The 22,071-nt window shown below is 44.3% G+C and overlaps 2 protein-coding genes across 11 annotated transcripts in view; both read right to left on the reverse strand.

Annotated features, from left to right (window-relative positions):
• Positions 1–74: 74 nt before the first annotated feature.
• Positions 75–10,413, reverse strand: pgrmc2 (progesterone receptor membrane component 2). Its single transcript, XM_086183368.1, has 3 exons — positions 9,638–10,413; positions 3,892–4,047; positions 75–1,712 (listed from the first exon to the last, which is right to left on the reverse strand). Exons 1-3 carry the CDS (start codon positions 9,978–9,980, stop codon positions 1,615–1,617), a joined length of 597 nt encoding a protein of 198 aa, XP_086039494.1. The 5' UTR covers positions 9,981–10,413; the 3' UTR covers positions 75–1,614.
• A 1,008-nt stretch (positions 10,414–11,421) lies between these two features.
• larp1b (La ribonucleoprotein 1B) overlaps positions 11,422–22,071 on the reverse strand; it is a 34,877-nt gene continuing 24,227 nt past the window's right edge. For 5 of the 10 annotated variants that reach the window (XM_086183361.1, XM_086183358.1, XM_086183363.1 and 2 more), the window contains 8 exons: positions 21,253–21,367; positions 20,892–21,061; positions 19,335–19,441; positions 17,449–17,609; positions 17,119–17,263; positions 14,539–14,648; positions 13,458–13,585; positions 11,423–13,078 (listed from right to left, as the gene is read on the reverse strand). In XM_086183361.1, coding sequence (XP_086039487.1) covers positions 12,812–13,078; positions 13,458–13,585; positions 14,539–14,648; positions 17,119–17,263; positions 17,449–17,609; positions 19,335–19,441; positions 20,892–21,061; positions 21,253–21,367 — 1,203 coding nt within the window. In that variant the 3' untranslated portion in view covers positions 11,423–12,811. Of the gene's footprint in view, positions 13,079–13,457; positions 13,586–14,538; positions 14,649–17,118; positions 17,264–17,448; positions 17,610–19,334; positions 19,442–20,891; positions 21,062–21,252; positions 21,368–22,071 lie in introns of all 10 variants that reach the window. The other 5 variants (XM_086183357.1, XM_086183362.1, XM_086183355.1 and 2 more) reach the window with 2 other exon arrangements.

A 22,071-nucleotide genomic window follows, 5' to 3' on the forward strand; every position in this document is an offset into this window, starting at 1 on the left:
AGGTAGTGATCCAAACACGCCGTCACTAAAAGCAAATAAACTCCAGACGTCTTCAATTATTAACCAAATCGATTTTATTATGCATGAACAAATCCCTTCCTGCCTCTGTCACACAGACGCTCACACACACACACACACACACACACACACACACACACGAGCGCGCGCACACACACACCCAACATTTAAATACATGACACGGTGGGAATTCGGCATAGCTCACTGTGTTGCACATGCTTTAATAAAATGATAGATATATTTACAGGATAAGTCTCCGAAATAGTTTTTTTTTCTTTTTTCGCAAGTACAGCTCACGGTCCCACCCTGCAGCACTTTACAACGCTCTTTTTTTTTCCTTTTTTTTTTTGGAAATTCACCCATGTTTAAAAAGAAGTTGAGAGCTGAAAGAAACAAAATGAAGGGCAAAAAAAAAACCAAAAACAAACACAAACCATGGGGGTTTTGGCCAATACGACATAGCATTATATGGAGTTCATCAACTACATAAATATGGCAGTAACACTGAGTAATTCATACGGACTATTTACAAAGTTTTTGAAGTGGGGAAATGTTACAGTCTGTGCGTGGACAACTGACAGAACGTATGCCTTCTTTAAAGTCTGGGGGACCGAGTCCGAACACCTCCACCCTCCTGCTCTGGTAGACCGGTCAAACAGACACAACGAACAAAATAAGGCACAATTAATACTTGGACCATTTTCAGGGGCATCTACAGACTTGCAGCTGGCTTGTGAGGCATGTAAACAATTGAGTCGATTGATTAGGACTGCCTTACCACCTTCCCTTTGTATTCCGATCAGTTGATTTAAGTCGTCTGATGTGATTCAAAACTGATTTCATATGGCAAGGACCTTTGACCCCACCCACCCCCTTCAGAAAAAAACAACTTCCCTCCCGCCTTCTATGCTATTCAACAAATACAATCACATGGTGACAAACGAAGAAAACTAGTAGTGCATACACTACAAACACAACAGGAAAATGCAACGCCCTGCCAATCGCCTTTGGTTCAGCCACAGCAACGCCCTCTGACCAAGACGGGAAAACGATTTGAAGACAAACAGGACTGATTGATTGATAAGCTGTCCGAAGCTCAAGCAGTTGCGATGTGACAAAACCAAAGATAAAAAGAGAGAAACTCATTTCCTCATCCCGATCCACCGGTCATCTCTGACCAACCTCCATCCAGCGCTCGGCGGCGACCGCCTTGACCCTTTTGACAAATGAGCCCCCCCCCCCCCCCCCGCCAATGAATAAAATATTTTGTGGTTTTCTTTCAAATACTCTGATGGATCAACCGCCTCTCCCCCAGACGCCACTCTGTCGTATAAAAAAAGCCCTCGTCAAAGGTTTCCAATCGCTTTCTGTTGTAATCTTTGCAGGATGAAGAGGGAGGGACGTGCGGGCGTCGAGACCTGAGTCCTGCCCTTCCAGAAAAGCCACAGCTTCAGACAGATTCAAGAGGTGAAGACCTCGGGAGCGGGGCAAAGGGGAGGGGCAAGGGGATGGAGGGTACGGAGGAGGAAGAGCAGGGCTGGGCGGTCTGTCGCAGCTGTTTGGGGCTCCTGGCTTTGGTTGGTGTGATGGAACCTCTCAGTCGTGTTTCAGATGGTCCTTGATGTCCTCCTCGTCTGTGTACTCTGACGGCTCGTCACCGGGCTTCAGCAACCTTCCAACGTAATCGTATTTTTCTGGAAGATATTGAGGAAAAGGCCATTTTAAAAAGTGCCGAGGGTTAAAAAGTAACAAGCAACATCCTTTTGGGACGGCAATCGACTTTTATCTTGGAGCAGAAACAACAGTGGAAAATAGACCACCAATAAAGCAGAGCTCCTGCAGATCTCGGCAAGTTTGGTTCGAGACTTTGTTGGACCTTCTGAGATGAACCTGACTGGGAGAGTCAGCATCTGGAGCAGGGAGCCAGAGGACCGTTGCCATGGCATTTTGGGGAAAGAAAACAGGGTTTGAGCTGGTGAGAGACACACTCACCATTTTTGCTAGCTAGCCAACTAACATATCGTATAAACACATTCCAGAGGTTCTAAGGAGACTTTTAAAGTGTGAAAATCAGATGATTATGTAAAAAACTATCCAACAGACTTAAAAGAAATCTGTAGGGAGCCGGTATGCAGCTGATAAATGACTGACAGCATCGTTCTACGCGTGTTACAGTTTGAGGAGCTCTCAGCAGAGGAGCTGCTGGATCATCGCACTCTGGGGATCAGGGAGGTCGGGACTGGCTCGTCACATGACACATGTCATCACATGCCACGTCATCACACGCCACACGTCATCACACGCCACATGTCATCACACGCCACAACCCCACCCACCGCACCTTCACCACCGCAACTCTACTCTCCACTTGTGGGAATCAAGGCTGAGAGTTCTCTGCAGCGCGGCAGACGGGGTTTTACTGCCTGGCGCGATGGTTAAAAACATGCAAATTGTGCTTATTAATAGCAGCAAGAATGTGGCCTGATGAGTGTGAATGCTAGATTACACTATCTGAACACATCTGCTTTTTATAACCCTCAACTGTTTTCCCCACGGGTACATTACAAACCCTGCAACTTTTGAGGTTTGTTAATCAAAATCTTCTCTTTTAAACATTTGAATCAGTATTCAGTCTTCGTCGATGGCCAAATTAAGTCTGACTTTTCAGATCAGGGTGAGTGCACAAAGGAAACTTCACATGCACCTCACCTCTGCTGGCAAAACTCTGTCCTCAGGAAAAGAAAACTGATAAGAAACACATGAGCATCATTTTATCTGCAAGGGCAATTTGTTCTTTAACAGAAAGAAAGCCCCATTGGACCTGAAACTAACCTTTTTAACCCGTTCAGACCTCATCCCAGTCAGACTGAGCACCAACTCCACAGGCACAATAATGTATTTGTATTCCTTTATCAAATGGCACCAAACGGCTTTTACTTGCGGAAGATACTGCCTATCCAGTAAACCCTGACACCCACCTATCAATCATCTTTAACTGCTGGCAGCAGATCAGAACACTGCTGAGTGGATTGTTCAGGGGGCGGGGCCTCACCGATCATATTTTTGGCTAAATTGGTTCATATTTGATGTAGAGAATGTTTCCCTCTGCTTCTACTCTGGGATTTGCTGAGGCCTTGGAGCCATCTTGTTGCTACGGTGGCAGCTAACTGCTGCTAGCTGTGGTGGCTCAACAGCCTCCAGTCTTCAAGCGAACACAGCGGGACCAGGAGCAAACATGATCTCTGAGCCCAGCAGAGGCCAGAGTGCCTACAGAGTGTCCTGATGGTTAGACAGTTAGCTCAGTTAGATGTGTCGCTAATGTCAGCAGGCCTATGAGCCAGCTGAGCCTCAGGGTGCCAGGAGCAAACCCAGCAAGAAAGCCACCTCACTACTGTAATGTTACACTTCATCGTCAAACTGGCTGATCTGGCTGTCCAGTTCAGATGCTGCGTTTGGCGACGAATTCGCATTGAATCGGTCACCGCACCGACCCCTCCTCAACTACTCCTTTTTGACTGAAAAAATTGAGAAAACAAATTAGCAACTGGACTCAACGCGCTCTGTTCTGAGTTTTATGGATTCAGAACAACTCTCTAAAGGACTGGGGTAGTACATTAGCCAGCTGGCTAACACTTGCGCATTCACAACAGGGTTGATTAATGTGTGTAGTCCTTTAAATCAATGACAGTGAAATTAGTGAAACTGTGCTCTGTAGTGGTGTGTAATCACTGCCCAGCCCACATCCACAGATGCAGAGGGACTGTGGGTTAAACTGGCTGGATGAATCTATGAAATGGGAGCTAAAAATCGATATTGAAGGCGTACTTTCTCTGGTGGAAATATTTCTTTATAGGTGTCAGAAACGCAGCCTACCCATGAACTGCATCTCCCACTCCCTCACGCTCTCCATCTGTACAGCGTTGAGGTCTGACAAGTCATCGTACTCGTCCCTCAGGGCGTCTTTCTCCAGGCAGAAGGTGGCCAGGCCTCTGGAAGCATCTCGGCCTGCGAATATACCATAAGGACCATCTGGGGACAAACACAGAACAATAATTAGAGTGGGTGAGTCCTCTCCTGCTGAACATGTCCACATCTTGATGGAGACTCTTTGCTGGTCTAAAAATGTCACTGGCTGTGGGCTCAGACAGGCTTGCCAGTGGATTTTAGGGTGAACTAGCCAGGAGCCAGTGGACATGCGACTCACTCTGCCGCCCTGGTTCGGAGTGACCGGCTGCTCTCTCTGAATCCATGTTTAAACTCATCCACATGACAAAGAAGCGCTGAAAAAAGTACAACTATAAATCAAGCAGCGAGTCAAACCTGTGTCATGCGACTGCTGCTGCTCCACATTAAAAGCCTCCCAGTGCTGCGGGTGGACCTGCTGGGACAATCGGGAGCTCTGTGACTGGACAGAATCGCTGCTTGAGTGGGTTATTGTTGGACAAATGAGTGAAAAACCGGTATGATCTTCCATCATGTGTTTGGGTTTACACTTCAAATCAGTCAGTGGTTTCCAAACAAGGCTCTACCAGTTAAGTTACATAAACTATTAACTTCTGCAAACATAGAAATGTGCGTGATTGCAAGATGCTGATTAAAAGCAGAGATTGCTTCATTGTGACGGCGCGGATGAACGAGCACAAACCCTCCAGACTGACCAACAGGGACACCTGCACTTGGAAGTCACACTCCACCTGAGAAGTGCTTGTCACTTTTCAAATATTCAGGCAGGTTTTTTTGTTTTTTTTTTAAATCCCTTTCCGCATCTCATCTTTGTGACTGCAGACAGCAGAAAGAGCCAGCCACCAATAGTTAGCTTGCAGCTATCAGAGACCGATGGCTAACAACAGCAAAACTGCCCCCCCCCCCCCCTAAAAAGGCAGTTTATAAATGCTGAAGTGCATCCTGTTATAATCCACATCTGCTCAGTAATCCACAAACAATAAAAACAAACAATATGTCTGGAGTTCAAAACAAACGACAGCTCTTCCTGTTTCGTTCTGCTGTGCGTGTTATAGGATAGACACCGGACGACCTACTTCATGAGGGAAAACTGTCACTGTATAAATAGATTATGACATTACCAAGTCAGTAAATAAAAATACTTACCAAGAAGTACATGAAGGGGGAACTGAATTTTTGGTTTCATTTTGTATTACACCTTTTTATTACTTTTTTCCCCCAATGTTTGAAATAAACACCCCCGTCAATCCTTTAAAATATGAATTTCTCAACTCGTGATATCAAAAAAAAAAAAAAAAAAAGAAGAAACATTTGTGTATTTGTTTCCAAAATAACAATGTTCTATTAAATTATATAAAAAAAAAATCATAAAAATAAAACCATTGCTGCAACTTTTGGGGAGTACATTGTTTTTCTCATTTATTTGTTTGCTGGGGGCTGCACGGTGGTGCAGTGGTGCAGTTGTTAGCACTGTGGCCTCACAGCAAGAAGGTTCCGGGTTCAAGTCCCGGCTCGGGCGCGAGGTCTTTCTGGGTGAGTCTCCATGTTCTCCCTGTTCCTGTGTGGGTTCTCTCTGGTACTCCAGCTTCTTCCCACCATCCAAAATCATGCAATTGGGGACGAGGCTGATTGATACTCTAAATTGACCGTAGGTGTGACTGTGAGTGTGAATGGTTGTCTGTCTCTATGTGTTGGCCCTGCGATGGACTGGCGACCTGTCCAGGGTGAACCCCGCCTCTCGCCCGTTGACGCTGGGATAGGCTCCACCCCCCCGTGACCCTTAATGTGTAGTATAAGCAGAAGATGACGATGGATGGATGGATTTGTTTGCTGTCATATAAAACTGCAAATGCTGACGTTGCGATTTTCAGTGCTGTCACTGAGGATATCAAAGATGATAAAGTCTGTCATTATCAAGAAGTCAACAAATCTGAATAAATACCAGCGATAAGACCGCCACAGATCCCTCCGACAGGCCTCCCGCTTCAGATCTTTTAAACTGTCTGAAAGCTTTTAGAGCGAAATCATCTGAGCGTCATGTGAAAACTCCACAGGACATCAGCAGTTTGAATTGTGCAACAGCATGAACACACCAGCAGTGACCTACACGCCTTCAAAGAGGCCTTATCACCCCTCTGATTAGGTGTGCGGCTACGCTGCACCGCATCGGACAGAACAGCTGGTGTCGCTTCACCGTGAGCCTGCCATCACCCAACTTTGATAAATGGTGACACACACACACACACACACACACACACACACACACACACACACAAACAGAAGCAATGACTATGCTGGATTTCTCTCTGAATGTGGGCATCAGCTGGAGATGCGGCGGCTTCACCGTGACGGCTCTGTGACCTTTCCCTTTGGGTTCAGGAACCAATCACCTGAGCGACGGCATGTCGCAACTTTTGGCTCCTGTGGGAAAATTCAACTGAAGTCGGAAATTTGGGGTTGGAGCAAATGCAGCTATTTTCAATGCGGACAGAACAGATATTGATTGAGTATTTGATTAAATGTCACGTCGAATGTAATCATTACAGTTATTAGTACGTTTTTAGTTCCATAAAGGATTTAGACGATTGAAACTATTGCAGTATGGCCTACTGCGGGTTTCAAGCTGCAGACAGGCGTAATATCTGTTAAAGGCTAATACTGTGTGTCAGAATACCATTTAAACTAAAGATTGTTGCGCTGCAGACTTGTCCTGCGAACACATCCCACTCTACCGACGAAAGAAAACCACACTGTTGGATGCAGATGGCGACATAAAATTCCAGCGACACTGAGAATAGTTCTGCATGAACATTCCCTCCAGTAGAAAAACAGCAACGTCAGTCAAAGTCATCACATTTACTTAACTTTTTTAAATCGTGAAGCCCTGACTTAGATGATCAAAGCGGAGGGGGATCTGCTGGGTTTGCTCGACAGTAAATGCACATTAACGGAGGACATCTTACTTAACTCTAGAAGATCCAGTCTGACTTATGAAAAGCTGCGTGTATTTTTAATGTACAGTAGTCAAAGAAAAGGTGCAAGAAATCTTGACGTTTCTGGAGCTGAGAACGGAAAATGCGACGTTTTTTTTTTAGTTGAAGAGGCTGAAGCTGATTATCAGGCGTGTTACCAGCTGCATCCTCGTCGGGTGACAAGCTCCCAAAACTGTCCCAGCGATACTTCCTACATAATGAAAACCAGACAGACGCTCATGTCAGACGTAGCCCAGCCAACTCTGGCGGCTGTTTGAGCTCGACAGACTGGAGCAGACTTGGCTCGGCCCAGCTGGTGTGGGATAGCAGACACTTGAGACTGGAGGGAATGTGTTTCAATAATTATAGTTTATGATAGTGTTGTTGGTGTGGTGGGCCGGCTCAGAGAGGATGACGAGTGACAGGCTAGACTTGCACTGCAAACACCATAATAAAGCCTGATGTGGGAGAGACGCCGTGTTGAAGCAGGCCAAAGTGAATTCTGCTCCTAGTGTTTGCTGTTAAGTGGTATTTACTCTGCTAATTCAAGTTTGATTTTGTGCTTAGTTTACTGCCCCCCCCCCCCCCCCCCAAAACAAACCAGTCGTAGATGGCTGACCTGAACGGTCTGCCTTTTTATAAATCCAACTGACAATAAAATAAATAAAAGTAAAAATGGACTACTGTGGTTCTGCTGTAGCCACATGCCTGCAGCATCATCTGATTAGTTCCACGTCACGAGTAATTTCCCATTCAAACTGAAGGCCACTGTTCCACAGACAGACTAGTTCTACTTATGTTTACTCTATTTATAAAACTTCACGCAACTGTTGTGTTTGTTTATTTATTAAAATGTTCAGTTCCTAGGAAATGCTGCTGGGGCTCCTCCTTTAAGGCAACAGTTTCCTTATAATTAAACAAATGCTTCAAAGCATTTTCCCCCAAGTTTTGGGTTGGGAGTTTGAAAACCAGGAATTCAGAATGACCCCTTTTTTCTTGTGAATGTCATCTCAAATATGGTTTACTGATCCTCCTGACTACTAACCAAGCTCGGAGATATGAGTCAACTCAGACCTGGCTGTTCGGTACGATGGTTGCCCGACCACATCTTCATACTAATCGGCATGCATCTTCATCTCTTTTGATAAAAGCTGGATGGAGTCCACCATGCTGCTCCGTGGTTTAGAACTGGGGCCACCACTGATACACATAACAGTCTCTTGGATGGATTTAACTGTGCCTAATGAGAAAAACCCAAGTTAGTAAAGCTTTTGCAATAAAAACTGAGCTCATTAACAGCAGTACGTAACTACTCTGCTGACATGTAGCTATAACATGGGATTACAGGACCAATAATACTCATGGCCTGACAACCCTACAGACAACTCTGCCTTGTCCTTTCATGAGGTGCAAGCTTGGAATGAGCTCTGAGGCTCATTCCAAGCTCTGCGGACGAGACACTCTGTCTGCACCTTGACTACACCAGCCTACAGTCGGTGGAGTATGAATGTTTAAATGCCGTCAGCCGGTGCGTACGCCAGACACTCCACTCAGCAGAGCGGCGTGGGTTAGCACTGCTGAATGTCCAGGTCCCTCGTGCCAAAGTCAGTGGGTTTCCAGTCAAATGCCTGAAAGACGGTCTGCGGTTAACACAAACTTACGATATTCCCAAGTTTGGTTCTACAGTATAAAATAAGTAAATAACACACTCCTGAATTCTGACACAATTTTGAAAATGACCTTCCTGAACAAAATCTGTTTGACAAAAACCAGAACTCGCTGTAAACTTATCATCGCTCGGATTGGGGGAACCAACGGTGACGCTAACTTCCAGGTTGGCCCCCAAAAAATACTCCTAAAACTAATAAACAGCACAATCAGCCCTGCCCATACAAGACAACTTCTAGATACATGCATTAATGGCAGGTATCATTAAATGTGTACATTTATATGAAACCACCTGAGTCGTACATTTAACCAAATTTAACTAAAAGAAAAAGGAATAATGAAATGTACTCCTTTCAAATTGCAACAGGCATTTTTATAGAGCAGAATTCAGTGTTTATTGTAGCAGTGTTTCTTCAACAGTGGGCGTGGTTTTCATAGTGCAACTCCTGATGCTTTGACATAAAGACACTATGATAGAAAAAAAGTGTCTCTTTAAGAAAGGGAGCACCCATGTGCTGTCTTACATTTTAAACTACCTAAAAATGAGTTAAAGTTAGAGACAGAAGCCCCTTGCGTGGACATGACTATTGTTCAAAGTTTTTGATACTGAGGCTCGGTGGGTGCCATGAGTGTCAAGAAGTGGCGGTTCCAGACCAGACAGCTAGATGATGCAGTGTCTGTGTGCACGTCAACAAGCTAGCAGGCTAGCGTTAGCAGGCTAGCTAAGTTAAATCTCGCCCCTCTGGCCTGACTTGAACAACGTAAAACGCTTAAATCCCCAAGTTTGCCGTGAACGTGATCAAAGTTTTACGCGTTCCAACACCACGACGGGCCGCACACTGTCGAGTTTGTTAGCGAACTGTGAGCATCCCATTCAATAACACAGACAAAGCCGCGCAGCGAAGCTAGCTATTCACAAAGGTTTGCGCCCAAATTTGTGTTGAGGACAATTCAGCACAAGCGAGGGAAATGTCAGCCAACTCAAACAGCTGTCAGCCCGCCACCTGCACACGCACCTTTCCCGTAAAACTTTTTGCCGCTGGTCACGTCGAAAACTTTCATGTTGACAGCCATCAGGATGCGGGGGTTCTGGAGTCCGTCATACTCCCGTAGCTGCTCCAGAGTGAAGTCCCGTCTCCTCATCTTGGGAAGCGCCGAGGCCTCGTTGTCCTGGGCCGCGTCAGCAACGAGCCGCCTGCCCCACCGCCGATACACCGCCAGACACACCGCGACCACCACAACCACAATACTGACATTCAGCAACATCCCGCCGAGGCCGAGTCCACCCGTATCATCCGCTGCCCCCTGCCCGCCACTGGTGTCAACTGGACCGCTCGAACTGTCTCCATCGTCCGCCATACTGCACAGTTAGCGCCTACCGGGAAGGGGGAGGCTGCAGGCCAAAGGAACAGCAGATATACACCCCGCAGATACACGTCCCGCAGATAGACAAAAGCTCAAGGTTGCCTCCACTATGGGGTTCTCAAACCTCGTCGTGATTTCCTACGTTTGTCTCAACAACCGCTCATCTATCCGGTAGAAGTCAAACTTGGCGTATGCATAGCCGCTGCCTCCAGGACGTGCCGTTCTGACTCTGAGGTCTGGGATCTAAGGGGGTCCAGGGGGACTTAAGGTCTTGGGTGACAGTCGAACGGCTGAGACGCGATGACTAAGTTCCAGGACAACTTTGATGCTGTCTGTCTAGAGTTTATGATCAAGCAGGAATGCACTGACGGAGGTGACAGGCTGAATGTCTTTAGTCTGAGATCCAAGTCAGAGATTATTGTGGTGTTGTGAAGCCATAATGGCCCTTCTATAGTTGCGATAATGGCCAACAATATGATAATGGAGTCGGTCCCGTTGTTCAGGAGCGGGGCTTAGGTCCTCTTACATGCTCTTTCTCGGGTAATAAAAAGATGAAGGGGCTGTTTATGACATTACCAGCAATTAACAGAAATAAGCTACAGGCCAATCAGATGCTTCATGTGATGATGCACATCGTTAATTTGTCAATTTAATATGATTATGGTTAATTTTTTTATTCAAATTCATTGAACCGACTTGTGTATTAGAGCTAAATAAGTGAATATCCCTATTGTGAGAGAAATTATGATGCCATTTAAAAAAAAAAACTGCGGTTCCCAGAACACACCGTATAATACATCACATCCGGTTTCCTTCCCAACCGCTCGATTCAAGATGGCTTCCTGCTAACAATAACAACGCTGTCGTTTTAGTCATTAATGGTTCAAACGCACCCCATTACACGTTATTAAAAGCCGAACACCAACCGAGCCGCGACCTGGTCAACGTTTCTAACCGGGTAGTAATGGACAGCTAACACTGTCGGAGGCTAACTAGTGGGGCGTGTCTCTGCCGGGGCGTAGATCTGATGGCCGTATATGTGTTGCTCCACGCTGCAGCCTCTCCTTGAAAACGCCTACCCGCCCCTTCTCAGCTGCTGCGTTCAGGCCTGTCGGGACAGCGGGACCACCAGTTGAGCTTGTGCTCATGAAAATACGCCGTTAAGTTCACCATCTATGAGGACTTATAAATGTTCGAATCTTTAAGTAACTTGAATTCTGAATGTATGGAGTTATTTTAACAGTTACGTTATCGCGGATGTTTTACAGATTTGTCACGAATGATTGTTGACTAATCGTTCTGGGTCTTACGTACACATTTTATATATCAAACTGCATCAATGAATTGTTTAAAATGCCTACATCAAACGATTGTTAGATACAATGAAACCTAATATTATATAAAGCCATCTAATATTGAAAAGACATAATAGCTGTTTTATTTTATTTTTTCGTTTGTTTACACTGCAGGAGATGATAAATGGTGACAAGCATTTGGTGGAACAAGTCTCAGTTTAGATTTACAGCAGGCTGGAGAGCCTGAGATGGTAGGAACTGTTGATAGGAACAAAACCTGCTGATCAGATTTAATAACTCACCCTGAGCAACACAAGCAAACATCCACAAAAGTAAAGAGGAGAGAAATCTGCAGTAACTCCAAAACAGACCACACGCACACAAACACGAACGTTGATACAATCAACTGTTATTTTATATTTTTTGCATTTTACAATTCAAGACTCTGGCATTAACATGCATTGCTTTATCCTAAAACGCACTCAAAACCACACTACCGATAAAAGAAATAATTCCTCAAAATCAAAGTATAATTGAATAGCAAATGATTTTTTATAGTATTTACATTTTTTTAAAATTCAACTCTAAAACCTCTTTACGTCCATTGATGAAAGAAGTGAAAGTTAACAATTAAAGTGCTCTAAAGCACCAAGCCTCACACTTACTATGAAGTCAACGTCAAGCTAAAAATAAACTGAAGTTTATGCTGCGAGCTCACACCCATAATTCCAGCGGGAAATTATATCGCAGAGCAAAAGCCATTAGAAACTGCAATGATTTCCTAAGACTATTCCATGAATCAAGTAAATGGAAGAATAAAAATAAAACAATAAATTATTCCATCTCTGGGTGTAAAACGAGACTTAAAAGTAAAGCTTTAGCCCAGATAAACGTGTCAATATTTCTGCAGGTTTGCAATTTTGTTTTTAAAATAAAGTTTGCTGTGATGTTAAACTTAGAACCATCAGGGCACACGTGTTGTCCAGCAGCAGCCTCGGGGTTAGTCCTTCACGAAGGTACGACCACAACTTGATTGTCACAATGAAGCTATCAATATCAGTGATGTCAGTTTAAAACACGTTCGACCCCAAATTGATTGATCGGGAAGACTTTGAAAATGGGACAGTAATGTCACGGATCCTGGTAAATTAAGGCACACGAGACTGTCTCTGAACTTGGCAAACTAGAACCGCAGTTCAACACTCGTTACAGTCGGCGAGCTGCTGACAGACGGTGGAGATCAACACTCGTCCAAGAGTTTGGCATCTGAGAGAAACAATGGTAAAATGCAGGGAATGCATTTTTTTTCGTGTTTTTGTAAACGTTTCGAGCGGTCAGGCGCACAGATTCAAGCTCACTGCCTAGGCTTGCTTTAAAATGAAATGCACTGCTAAAAACAATCAAATTAAGTCAACCACGCTCAGTCTCTCTTCAGACCCAAACAGTTTGCTGCCGAAAAGACGAAGGTTCAGCTGCTGCCTCCTCGCTCGACCTCTCTTCTATCCAAACCCCCTTAGAGACGAGGCAGCTTCATTTGTTTGCGGCAGCACTTTCCTTCTTGGCTGCTTTAGGCTCCGCCTTCTTCCCCTGGACAGGTGCTGCTGCGGTTTTCTGGGCGCTGTCTTTGGGCAGGTTCTGTGCGGTAGCGGTGGCGGCAGGCTGAGCAGGTTTGTTGGAGGACTTGAGGGCTTGCGTGGGCTTTGAGGTAGTGTTGGAAGGGTGTCGCCGACGCCTCCCTTCATCACCGGCCGAGGACGAGTGGCGTCTCCTCCTGCCTCCCTCCTCTCCCATTGGGGGCTATGGACACAGAGGTCAAAGGTCAGGGCCATCACGTGAAGCACTTAATTCCTAAAACCTGTCACTTGAGTCAATTAGATTTATTTGATCCAGCAGCTCATCACAGACGGCGATGGAACGTGTTGCTGCAGTTCCCACCAAAACCGTGAAATGTTTGTTCAATGGTGTTTGAGTTAGAGACATTTTGCTTCATCCAAGTTTGGTAGTTGTTTTAAAAGTCTGTATAAGCTTTTACTTTAAAATGCTACACTTTTATTTAGCCGAGGCTTTTATGCAAAGCGACGTACAACACAAGCAACAATTTAGACTGGAGGGAAAATACAGAAGATTTACAAGCGCTCAGTTAGCAACGGAGTATTAAACGAGGGGAACCACTCACCACCACCCTGAAGTCCTCCAGGTTCTTGAACTGCGAGAGGTGCTCCTGCAGTTTGGGGTCAATGGGCTGATTCTTCATCTTTGAATATTTCAAGAAGGCCCAGAACTTCTCCAGCCCGTACAGCTGACCTGGAACAGACGCGAACCAGAACAAAGGAGATGCAGTTGGTGGAAGTACAGTTTCAGTCGATGTGAAGTAGCTTTTGGAATGCAAAGACACAGAAATGGTACCCAAATCCCCCAAATTTCGTTTAAATGACTTATTGTTGTAGAATAAAACGCATTTTCATGACACGGATAATGCTGTGTTTGCATCCTAAATCCAGTTTCATTCAGACCTTTCCAACGTCATGCGCTGAGAGAGACAGAAGATACTTCACGCCCTTAAACAGCTTTTATTGAAAACAGACGGGACCAGCCTGATCACTCAGAACTGGGGAGGAACATTTCTGCAGCCCAGACCTGTTAGCTATGAGACACCGTCCATATTATACTGAGCTGTTGTTGTTGATGTCTCCCTAAATAAAACTCTGATTGCCACACTGAGTTCGACAGATTACCGTTTTAACAGTCTGACAATGTGACAACAGTGTGGTGGACATCATTTACTATCCAGACAAAGAACCCCATGAACCCTTATAATTAGGGGTTATGGGTTCTACTGTTATCTGGTGGCGACTGCGGACCGTTCAGTCTTTGTGGAGAACGTCAGCCTCATCTCTCTGACAGGTCGGCCTCCAGTCTGAAGGGGTTTGGATGAGGAACGTTTCACTGAACACCAAAATAACTCAGCCGGAAATAAACGGCGGAGACTTTTACTGGCAATCCTCCATTCTGCTTCAGTGAGTCACAGTGAACTAGGTTGAGAAATTCATTTGAATCCATTGTTCTCCTTTTCAGATTCAGCTGTGAGCTTCTGCAGGGGTCACCTCCAGGTCACGGTGGTTTATGGTAATCCACAGTATTTTCACCTTAAGTGAGAGTGCGCAACTCAAAGAAATCATACTTGTGACTGTTTTGTTGCCGACATCCAGGTTAAGCAGTTAAAGAGGCAGGTTTGGACTGCTTTGGATGCCAATTACCTTTCTCAAAGTCTTTGAGGGTCTCTTCTTGGAAGTCCTTGAACAGATCTAACCTGAATCTCTTCTCCAAACCGTAGCTGTAGTATCTGAAGAGGCATTCCAGCCCGTACCTGCAGGAGAGAAACACATTTTCATCTGAACTAACCAACAGCTGAAGTGTTACACGTCTTACACTGTGAGCAGATCATTCCTGGAGGCCATTTTCCCACATGGGCCTCCAACATTTCACAACAGTACCTGTGACACAGGCAAAGGTGATTAGTAGCCTTGATTAAGCCGACAGCAAAACCAGACCGACGAGTTAATGTGCAAGAACCACTGATTGTTGAGAGTCTTGTCCACACCCCAGGTCTCAGTCACTCCCAGCTCCGCTGACACACACTCGTGTAGACAACAATGCCGATTTGGCAGGTGTGTAGAGGCGTTTCTGGATGTAGCAGTGAGGCAGCCAGCACTGTTGACACTCGACTGTCACTATTGAGGATAATCGTTGTGTTTACACAGATTTGATAGATGAAGTGTCAAGACTTACCAATTGAAATCTTTCTGTACCTATGAGGGTGTGTGAATCCCATCAGCAGGACAAATACTGCTGACTGCTGGTTATTATTATTATCCATTAGTGTTGGGAATTGGTTCAACCCCCCCGATTCAAGTTGAACAGTCAAGAAGCACAGACTTTATAGTTAGGCTACCGGATATTTGTGTTTATTTGCTCCTGGAGAACAGGAGTCCATGGTGACAAGGTGAGGTGCTTGTTGCCTCGGTTGTTGTACTCATACCATGAATGCACAGCTGAAGCATTTTGAAGCATGTGATGGACAATGTAGGTCTTAAAGCCTGTAAATCTGTGCTTGTTTCATCAAGTTAACGCTGACAGTTTGCCCATCCAAGCCGCTGTGATCGTGCACTGACCTGCAGGTGAGTGCCGAGTCATGCTACGTTACGGGGCTTCACGTGCCTGACAACAGCTCACGTTTAAAGTATAACACTCAGCAGAATATGTCAGTGGGGAATCTGACGGTCTGGAATGCCTGTCGCTTCCGGGAGTTTTGAAGTGTTGAAGGCCTCCTGATTGTATTTTCTCAAGCACCTCACAGTGACACCTTGGTGTGTTGCTTTCCCATTTACAACATCTCATGTTTGGCCACGACAAACCTCAGATCAACCAAGGCAGCAAAATATCATCAGTGAATGATCTTTGGTACTAAACAGCCCAATCTGAGTCAACTGAGATGGGCACTGAGACGATTAGAGCCCTGCTACAGAGAAGAATTTACAGACGCCAATATCATGGATTCTCTCTCTTATTCCTGATCAGTTTTCTCGTTGACACGTAGGCCTACACCAGTTTCAAACCTCAATGCAATTGTTTTCTAACGCTAGACTGACCACAGTCCCAGTCACAACTTTTTCAGGGCTTCTAAAAGCTGGTAGGCTGCAGCAAGTGATTCGACTCAGAGAGGGGATGTCTGGCTAGTAGCATCTTAGCATGAATAAAACAGGTAACAACGCTCCTCTTCTTAAAAGAGGACGAGGCTGATGGCAGAGTCGAAACAAGCTGCTGTAGCCTGAGATGATGAGCTGTCAGGCTGCAGCAGCTCCCGGCATAAGATTCCGATTGATTGCACAATTTGGAACTGGTTCTTTCCGAACTAAAATGTCCAACAGTTGCTGACTACGGAACTCTTACACATCAGAATTTTCGTCATTTCATACACAAATGGGAACTTGTGCATTTTGAGGAAATTTTCAAGACAAGGCAGATGAATTGATGATGAAAACTGTTAGTAGCTGCCCTTCATGTGTCACAACACACAACTATAAATGAAGCGCTGCGGTACGACAGAGGCAAAGGGATATAAATCAATCACAGCAGAGAAGGAGGCTTGTATAAAGAGGTCAGTATTTTATAGACAGCTTCAGTCGCTGTACAGTTTTCACCTTTATGAATGAATTAATGAGTGCTGTGAAAATTGCAACAAAAAACATGATCTTTTTGGTCCACGAGTCAAAATTATAGAGCAGTGCAAATGCAAACACTGATCCAAAAAAAGAGCAACGTCTGGCAACCTTAACTCCTAAAATCAACGTGGCTAATAAATAAAAACTGAATCAAATTACCATGAAAATGTAAATACAAATAGTTGTAGGAATCTAAAATAGTGCTGTACAATTTGTTAAAAAAAAAAAGTCACATTGCCATTATTGTGAACAGTATTGTGAGATTAAAAAAACACATGTCGTCATAAGTCTACGTGTGCGGTTATACAGAAACACGCACACAAGTGACCGATACGCTAGCGTTAAAAGTTCCTCATTAAGTTATTTATTCTTCAAATATCATGTTTTGCCAACATGTGTGAGGGACTGTTCAAAATAATAATGGTGTTTTTTATGTTTTGTAGTTTTATAATTGTACAGGCTTTGATGAATCATGCAGTCCCAACCGAACCCAGGGTAAGCAAACGATAATATAAAAACACTTCTGTTCAGGTTTGGATCACACTGTGACTTGTGGTGCTGGTGTCATGGACGATATGACATCAGCACACCTGTAACTGGCTCAGCCCTCCTCACCTGTAGTTGTCCTTGGCGTCTTCCACTGCGTACTGTTTGAACTCCTCGTACATTTTCCTGTTGAAGTTGTCCCTCAGGAAGAAGGACCAGAACCTGAAGAGCGTGTTCATCTCCTGGGACTGGCCGATCCCCAAGCGTTTCCTCTCTGAAAAACACACATTCGGTCAACGAAGACCACTGCAACAGCTTTGTGTCTTTGTTAGGCAATCAACCAAAACCAATAAACCTGCGATGTCGAATACATTTTTGAAACGTAAATTAGCTTCGCTCAGAACAAGTCATGTCCTGCTCCACGAGTCAAACCAAGCAGGTGTGTGGGTGTCTCAGTACCGTTAAGGCACCGTCGGCGGTACTTGTGGTACCCCTGCTGGGTGAAGCCGTTGTCCCTCAGCAACTCATGGGAAGGATGCCAGAATTTAGGCAGTGACTGGGGGGTGCAGCCATAACTTCCTGACAGCGGCGCTCCTTCTGATGGAGAAGCATTGGAGCTGCTGTATGAGGATGAAAAAGACTTTTGAGTGGAAGGGTAGGAAATATTTCAACGCGCAGTAGAACCTCCTTCATTGGTGATAAGAATTAATTCCAAAATCTTCCTCAGCATCTCCAGCCAAATCATATTCACCCATCAGTGATTCATGATGCCTTACTAATATATACATATATATACATATACATACATATATATACATATATATGTATATATATGTATATGTGTGTGTGTGTGTGTGTATATATATATATGTTTATATGTATGTACCAAAATTCTGATTGGTCGATTTTTTGCCACGTTAATTTCATCAGGAGGAAAGTACCAAAAGCACCCCTGTTTCACAAATAACACTATCTTTTAACACCCCCGTTTTTTGCTATTTTGGACTAGCCCGACCCGCTAGAGACAGACAGACTGAAGAATACTAGGCCAGTGTCGGGTGGTTTGATGAATGTCTATTTAATTTTGACGGTTTCATTTCAAGTCAGTCCTCGTCCACCACGTCAAAGACGTCTGCAGCGTGGCAGCATTTCATGAAAATAGATAATGGGAAAAAAGTCGAATGCAAAGTCTACAAACAACAGTTTTCATGTCACAGCTCCACGACAAACACGACGGCGTATCACCTAGAAACGGTGAGCAAACTTGTCCACCTTAGGTTGCCCCGTCAGTTTTGAGTATATGAACATATCGGCATTGACATTTCAATATTTTAGTCAAATAATTGTTTTGTTTCAATTGTAAAAATTCTTACAGTGGACTTGCCCTTTTGTGTTTAAGAGTAAAGTTTTAAGTTAAAAGTCTATTTGTGTCTCAGCCGCTTGTGTCTCTCGCTCTGTGCGCAGGACAAATGATAGCGTCTGTCAATTATTAAAACGTGACAGAAACAATTGTCTAAATATTCCTCAACATGTTTTGTGCTGATAGTTGACGCAGTATATTTTTCATATATAAAATTAGTCGATTTTTAGTCGAAATTTGAGGTCTTCAGTCGACCAAGAATTTCTTTGGTTGATTACAGCCCTAGTTGATGCCTTACTAATATATATTAGTTGGCAAATAGGACAATTGTTTACAAATTTGGATAATCGAGTTTTTGTCAAATTAATTGAAGGGACAAAAAACAAAACAAAATTGCTGTTCTAAGCCTCTCAAACAAGAAATTTTCATGTAATTTTGCATCTTTTTTAAGCCCAACCATGAATTTGTGGACATCATTTTTCATGATTTCAACTGTTTTTAAAAAACATAATCAAATCTAGATACATACAAAAGACAACCAGATTACCATTGCTCTTCGCCCACCGAAGTATTTCATGAGCTGGCTTTGTCATTTTGTCAGCAAGAAAAGAGAAAGATGGCAAATAAAGCCCTGATGCTGTTGAAATATTTAACTATCAAGCAAATCTTAGCAAAGCTCGATGGTTTTCACTGAGACATGCATGTACTGTGGAGTTGTGATATGTAGGGAAAAGCAAACGGTCTACATCTCTTAATTTGAAAATACTCCACCAAAGGACTGCTGGAGACATTTGGAATGAAACAGCACTTGTCACACCAACTTTTGTTCAAAATGGGCTTTAAGTTAAGGGAAGTGATGGAAGTGAGTGATGGAGCAGAAGCAGGGAGTTTGTCTTATTCGTTCAGCTCCTATTATTTAGAAGAGAAACGTCAGCTGAGGAGCAGGATCCCAGCAGTCTTGGAGGAGTGAAACGAGCAGCAGGACCTGATGGAGGCGGAGCGCGGCCGGTGCTCACGGGAGTCCATCACCCAGCCGATGTGGGCCTCCTGCGGGGGGTTTGAGCTGTGGCGGGTCTTCTTTTTTCTCGGCATCTGGAACAGAAAATAACAAAGACAGATTTGTGACATTTGTGTGTTTTACAGAGCAGAGCAAACTTGGCGACTGCACACCATCATCAGACAACCAGATCAGAGTGCATCCACAGCTCCTTCTCAATAAGGATCACCCAATGAGGCACAAACTGGTGTTACTGGACTGGACTGACCATGCTGGCTTGTTCAGACTGTAACAATCACTGTATATGTGAGCAATATATTTGGTTTCTGCCGAATAGGAAGAATAAGACAAGTGTTACTCTACAGATGCTCCATTAAAACACGTCAATGCCAACTTGTGACCGCTCTTCATCACTGCTGCTTGTTCAAGTAAAAAGAGGTTCATAGATGCACATACCCTGTAAATCCATACTTCAAAATCACAAATCAGTGGAAAGTGTAGAAAATAAACCTGAATGAAAGGAGAAGATTTTTCTGGAGTTCTGACACCTGCTTTTGGTGATTATTGTACTTACCGTATTTTCCGCAGTATAAGGCGCACCCTAAAACCTTGAATTTTCTCAAAAACCGACAGTGCGCCTTACAATCCAATGCGGCGTATATGTGGATAAATATTGGTTAATTATGGCTACCGTAGTCAGGGGGGCGTCGCCGAAGTAACGGCAGTAAAAATGGTATCGTCACTGAACTGCCAGACAACAACAGCAACACTGACTCGGATAATCACGACTTTGACGAGACGGAACCGGGCACGTTGGATGCCGTACTCGCCCAACTGTTCAACTCGGACACTGAAGAGGAAGAATTCGATGGATTCGTGGAGGAGGAATGAACTGAAAGAGTGAGCTTTATGTGTTTCTTTCACGGGTTTACAACTGAACGAGGCTGGGAGATATTGTGAAGATGGACATTAACGTTTGAACAAGGTCGAGTTATTGTAATATTGTTATTGTTATTTGCACTATTTCGAGAGTTACTATATTGTGATTGCACGAACCTTTGATTTACCGTAGCGGTATCAGACTGTTTCTTTTACGTGTTTACTGAATCAGGGAAAAGTTCCCCTCCACGTTTGTGAATGCACTAACTTGTTTTGGGAGTGAACAGAGTTGTCAGAACGTTGTTTTGTATTCTATTAATAAAGTTTGACCGACTGACTTATCTGACTGTTTTGTTGACATTCTCTTCAGCACAGCTCCATCTAGTGGATGCATAATGCAAACCCAGCCACGACAGTCGTTCATATTCTACGCGCCTTATAATGCTGTGCGCCCAATATATGAAAAAAGTTTTAAAATAGGCCATTCATTGAGGGTGCGCCTTATGATCTGATGCGCCTTATAGTGTGGAAAATACGGTAGTTTTCAAGTAAAATCGGAATTACATGTTTTGTTGCCGCTTCTTTGGCTCAGCAGCACTAAAAGCCAGTTTGAAGAAATGATTTTCCACCTTGTATATACGAGGGGGGGGGGGGGGGGTTGCTCACCTGCCCATCGATAGTGCCACTCTCCTTCATTACAGGGTAAAATCGAGGAGTCTTTGTAGGGTCCTGACGCCCAGGGGTCCGTGGCGTTCTGGGCGTTCGGGGTTGGGGAGCGTTGGGCGACTCGGGGACCGTTTTGGGAAGTGAGCAGGCCATTTCTGCTCCACTGTCCACTAGAGAAAAACAAAATGGTACTATAATAAACATAAATACACAGTATTTGTTTATCTCCAATACTATGAATAAATTTCATCAACAGCAATGTACAACACTTCTGCAGGACTCTGGTCAAAAGATGATCAAAGTAATGATGCATCAAAAGCAATACAACCACAGCACGCATTGAACATCTCCATTAACCCACCTGGCATGGGAGGGGGAGGGACCTCCTGGTTCGGGTCCACAGGCACTTTCGGGGTGAGCGTGTCAAACTCATCTTTACTAATGACATTCAGCTTCTTGAAGTTCTCCACTTCCTGCTGGAGAACACAAGAATATGAGAGGAGTCAGACAGCGACGAAGGAGACTACTGATCTGATAATATGGCGCCACCTCAGTCTCCCTCCAGAACAGCTACAAGTGCTTTTCAGCTAACGTGGTAACAACAAGAGCTCTCAGGGAGTTAGAGGGCCTGATGTGTCACAGGCTGCAGCCATGCAGGCAAGTGTGACACGCAGCAGATGTGCAGCGTACTTTGAACTTTACACGTCAGCATTGAGAAGAGGAGAAAGAGGAAAAAATACTCCAGGTGACCTTGGTGTGTGTGTGCTCAGGCGTGGGGGTGTGTGTGTGCTCAGGTGTGACATTTCCCACATGTGGAGACATTAACACGCAACCTTTGCACTGGGAAATTGCTGACGATGCTGAAAACATTGTCCGCAAGCAGACAGTGTTCCTCCAGGGCTGCCCCTCTTCAGTCCTCAGAGTGAGATGTGAAACAAGCGCAAATGTACTTGTTCAATGTAAGAGTTGAACCAAGAACCACCTAGAAAGTTCAAATGCTACTGGAATATTTGAAGAAGCCACTCATCTTTTACGTGCAAGCCAACAACTGGAACCATCTTATCTGTCTGGATAGATATTTTTTTAAAAAGTGTTACAAATATACTTTTTTCCATAAAATGTCATGGTAATATTTCCAGAAATGTCCTATTGCTCAGTCTTGACCATGTTACTATTGTTC

The sequence above is a fragment of the Aulostomus chinensis genome, chromosome 17 (genome assembly GCF_037954235.1).
Source record: "Aulostomus chinensis isolate RoL2024-O1b breed Wild chromosome 17, RoL_Achi_v1.0, whole genome shotgun sequence".
In the NCBI taxonomy this organism is placed as follows: Eukaryota; Metazoa; Chordata; class Actinopteri; order Syngnathiformes; family Aulostomidae; genus Aulostomus; species Aulostomus chinensis.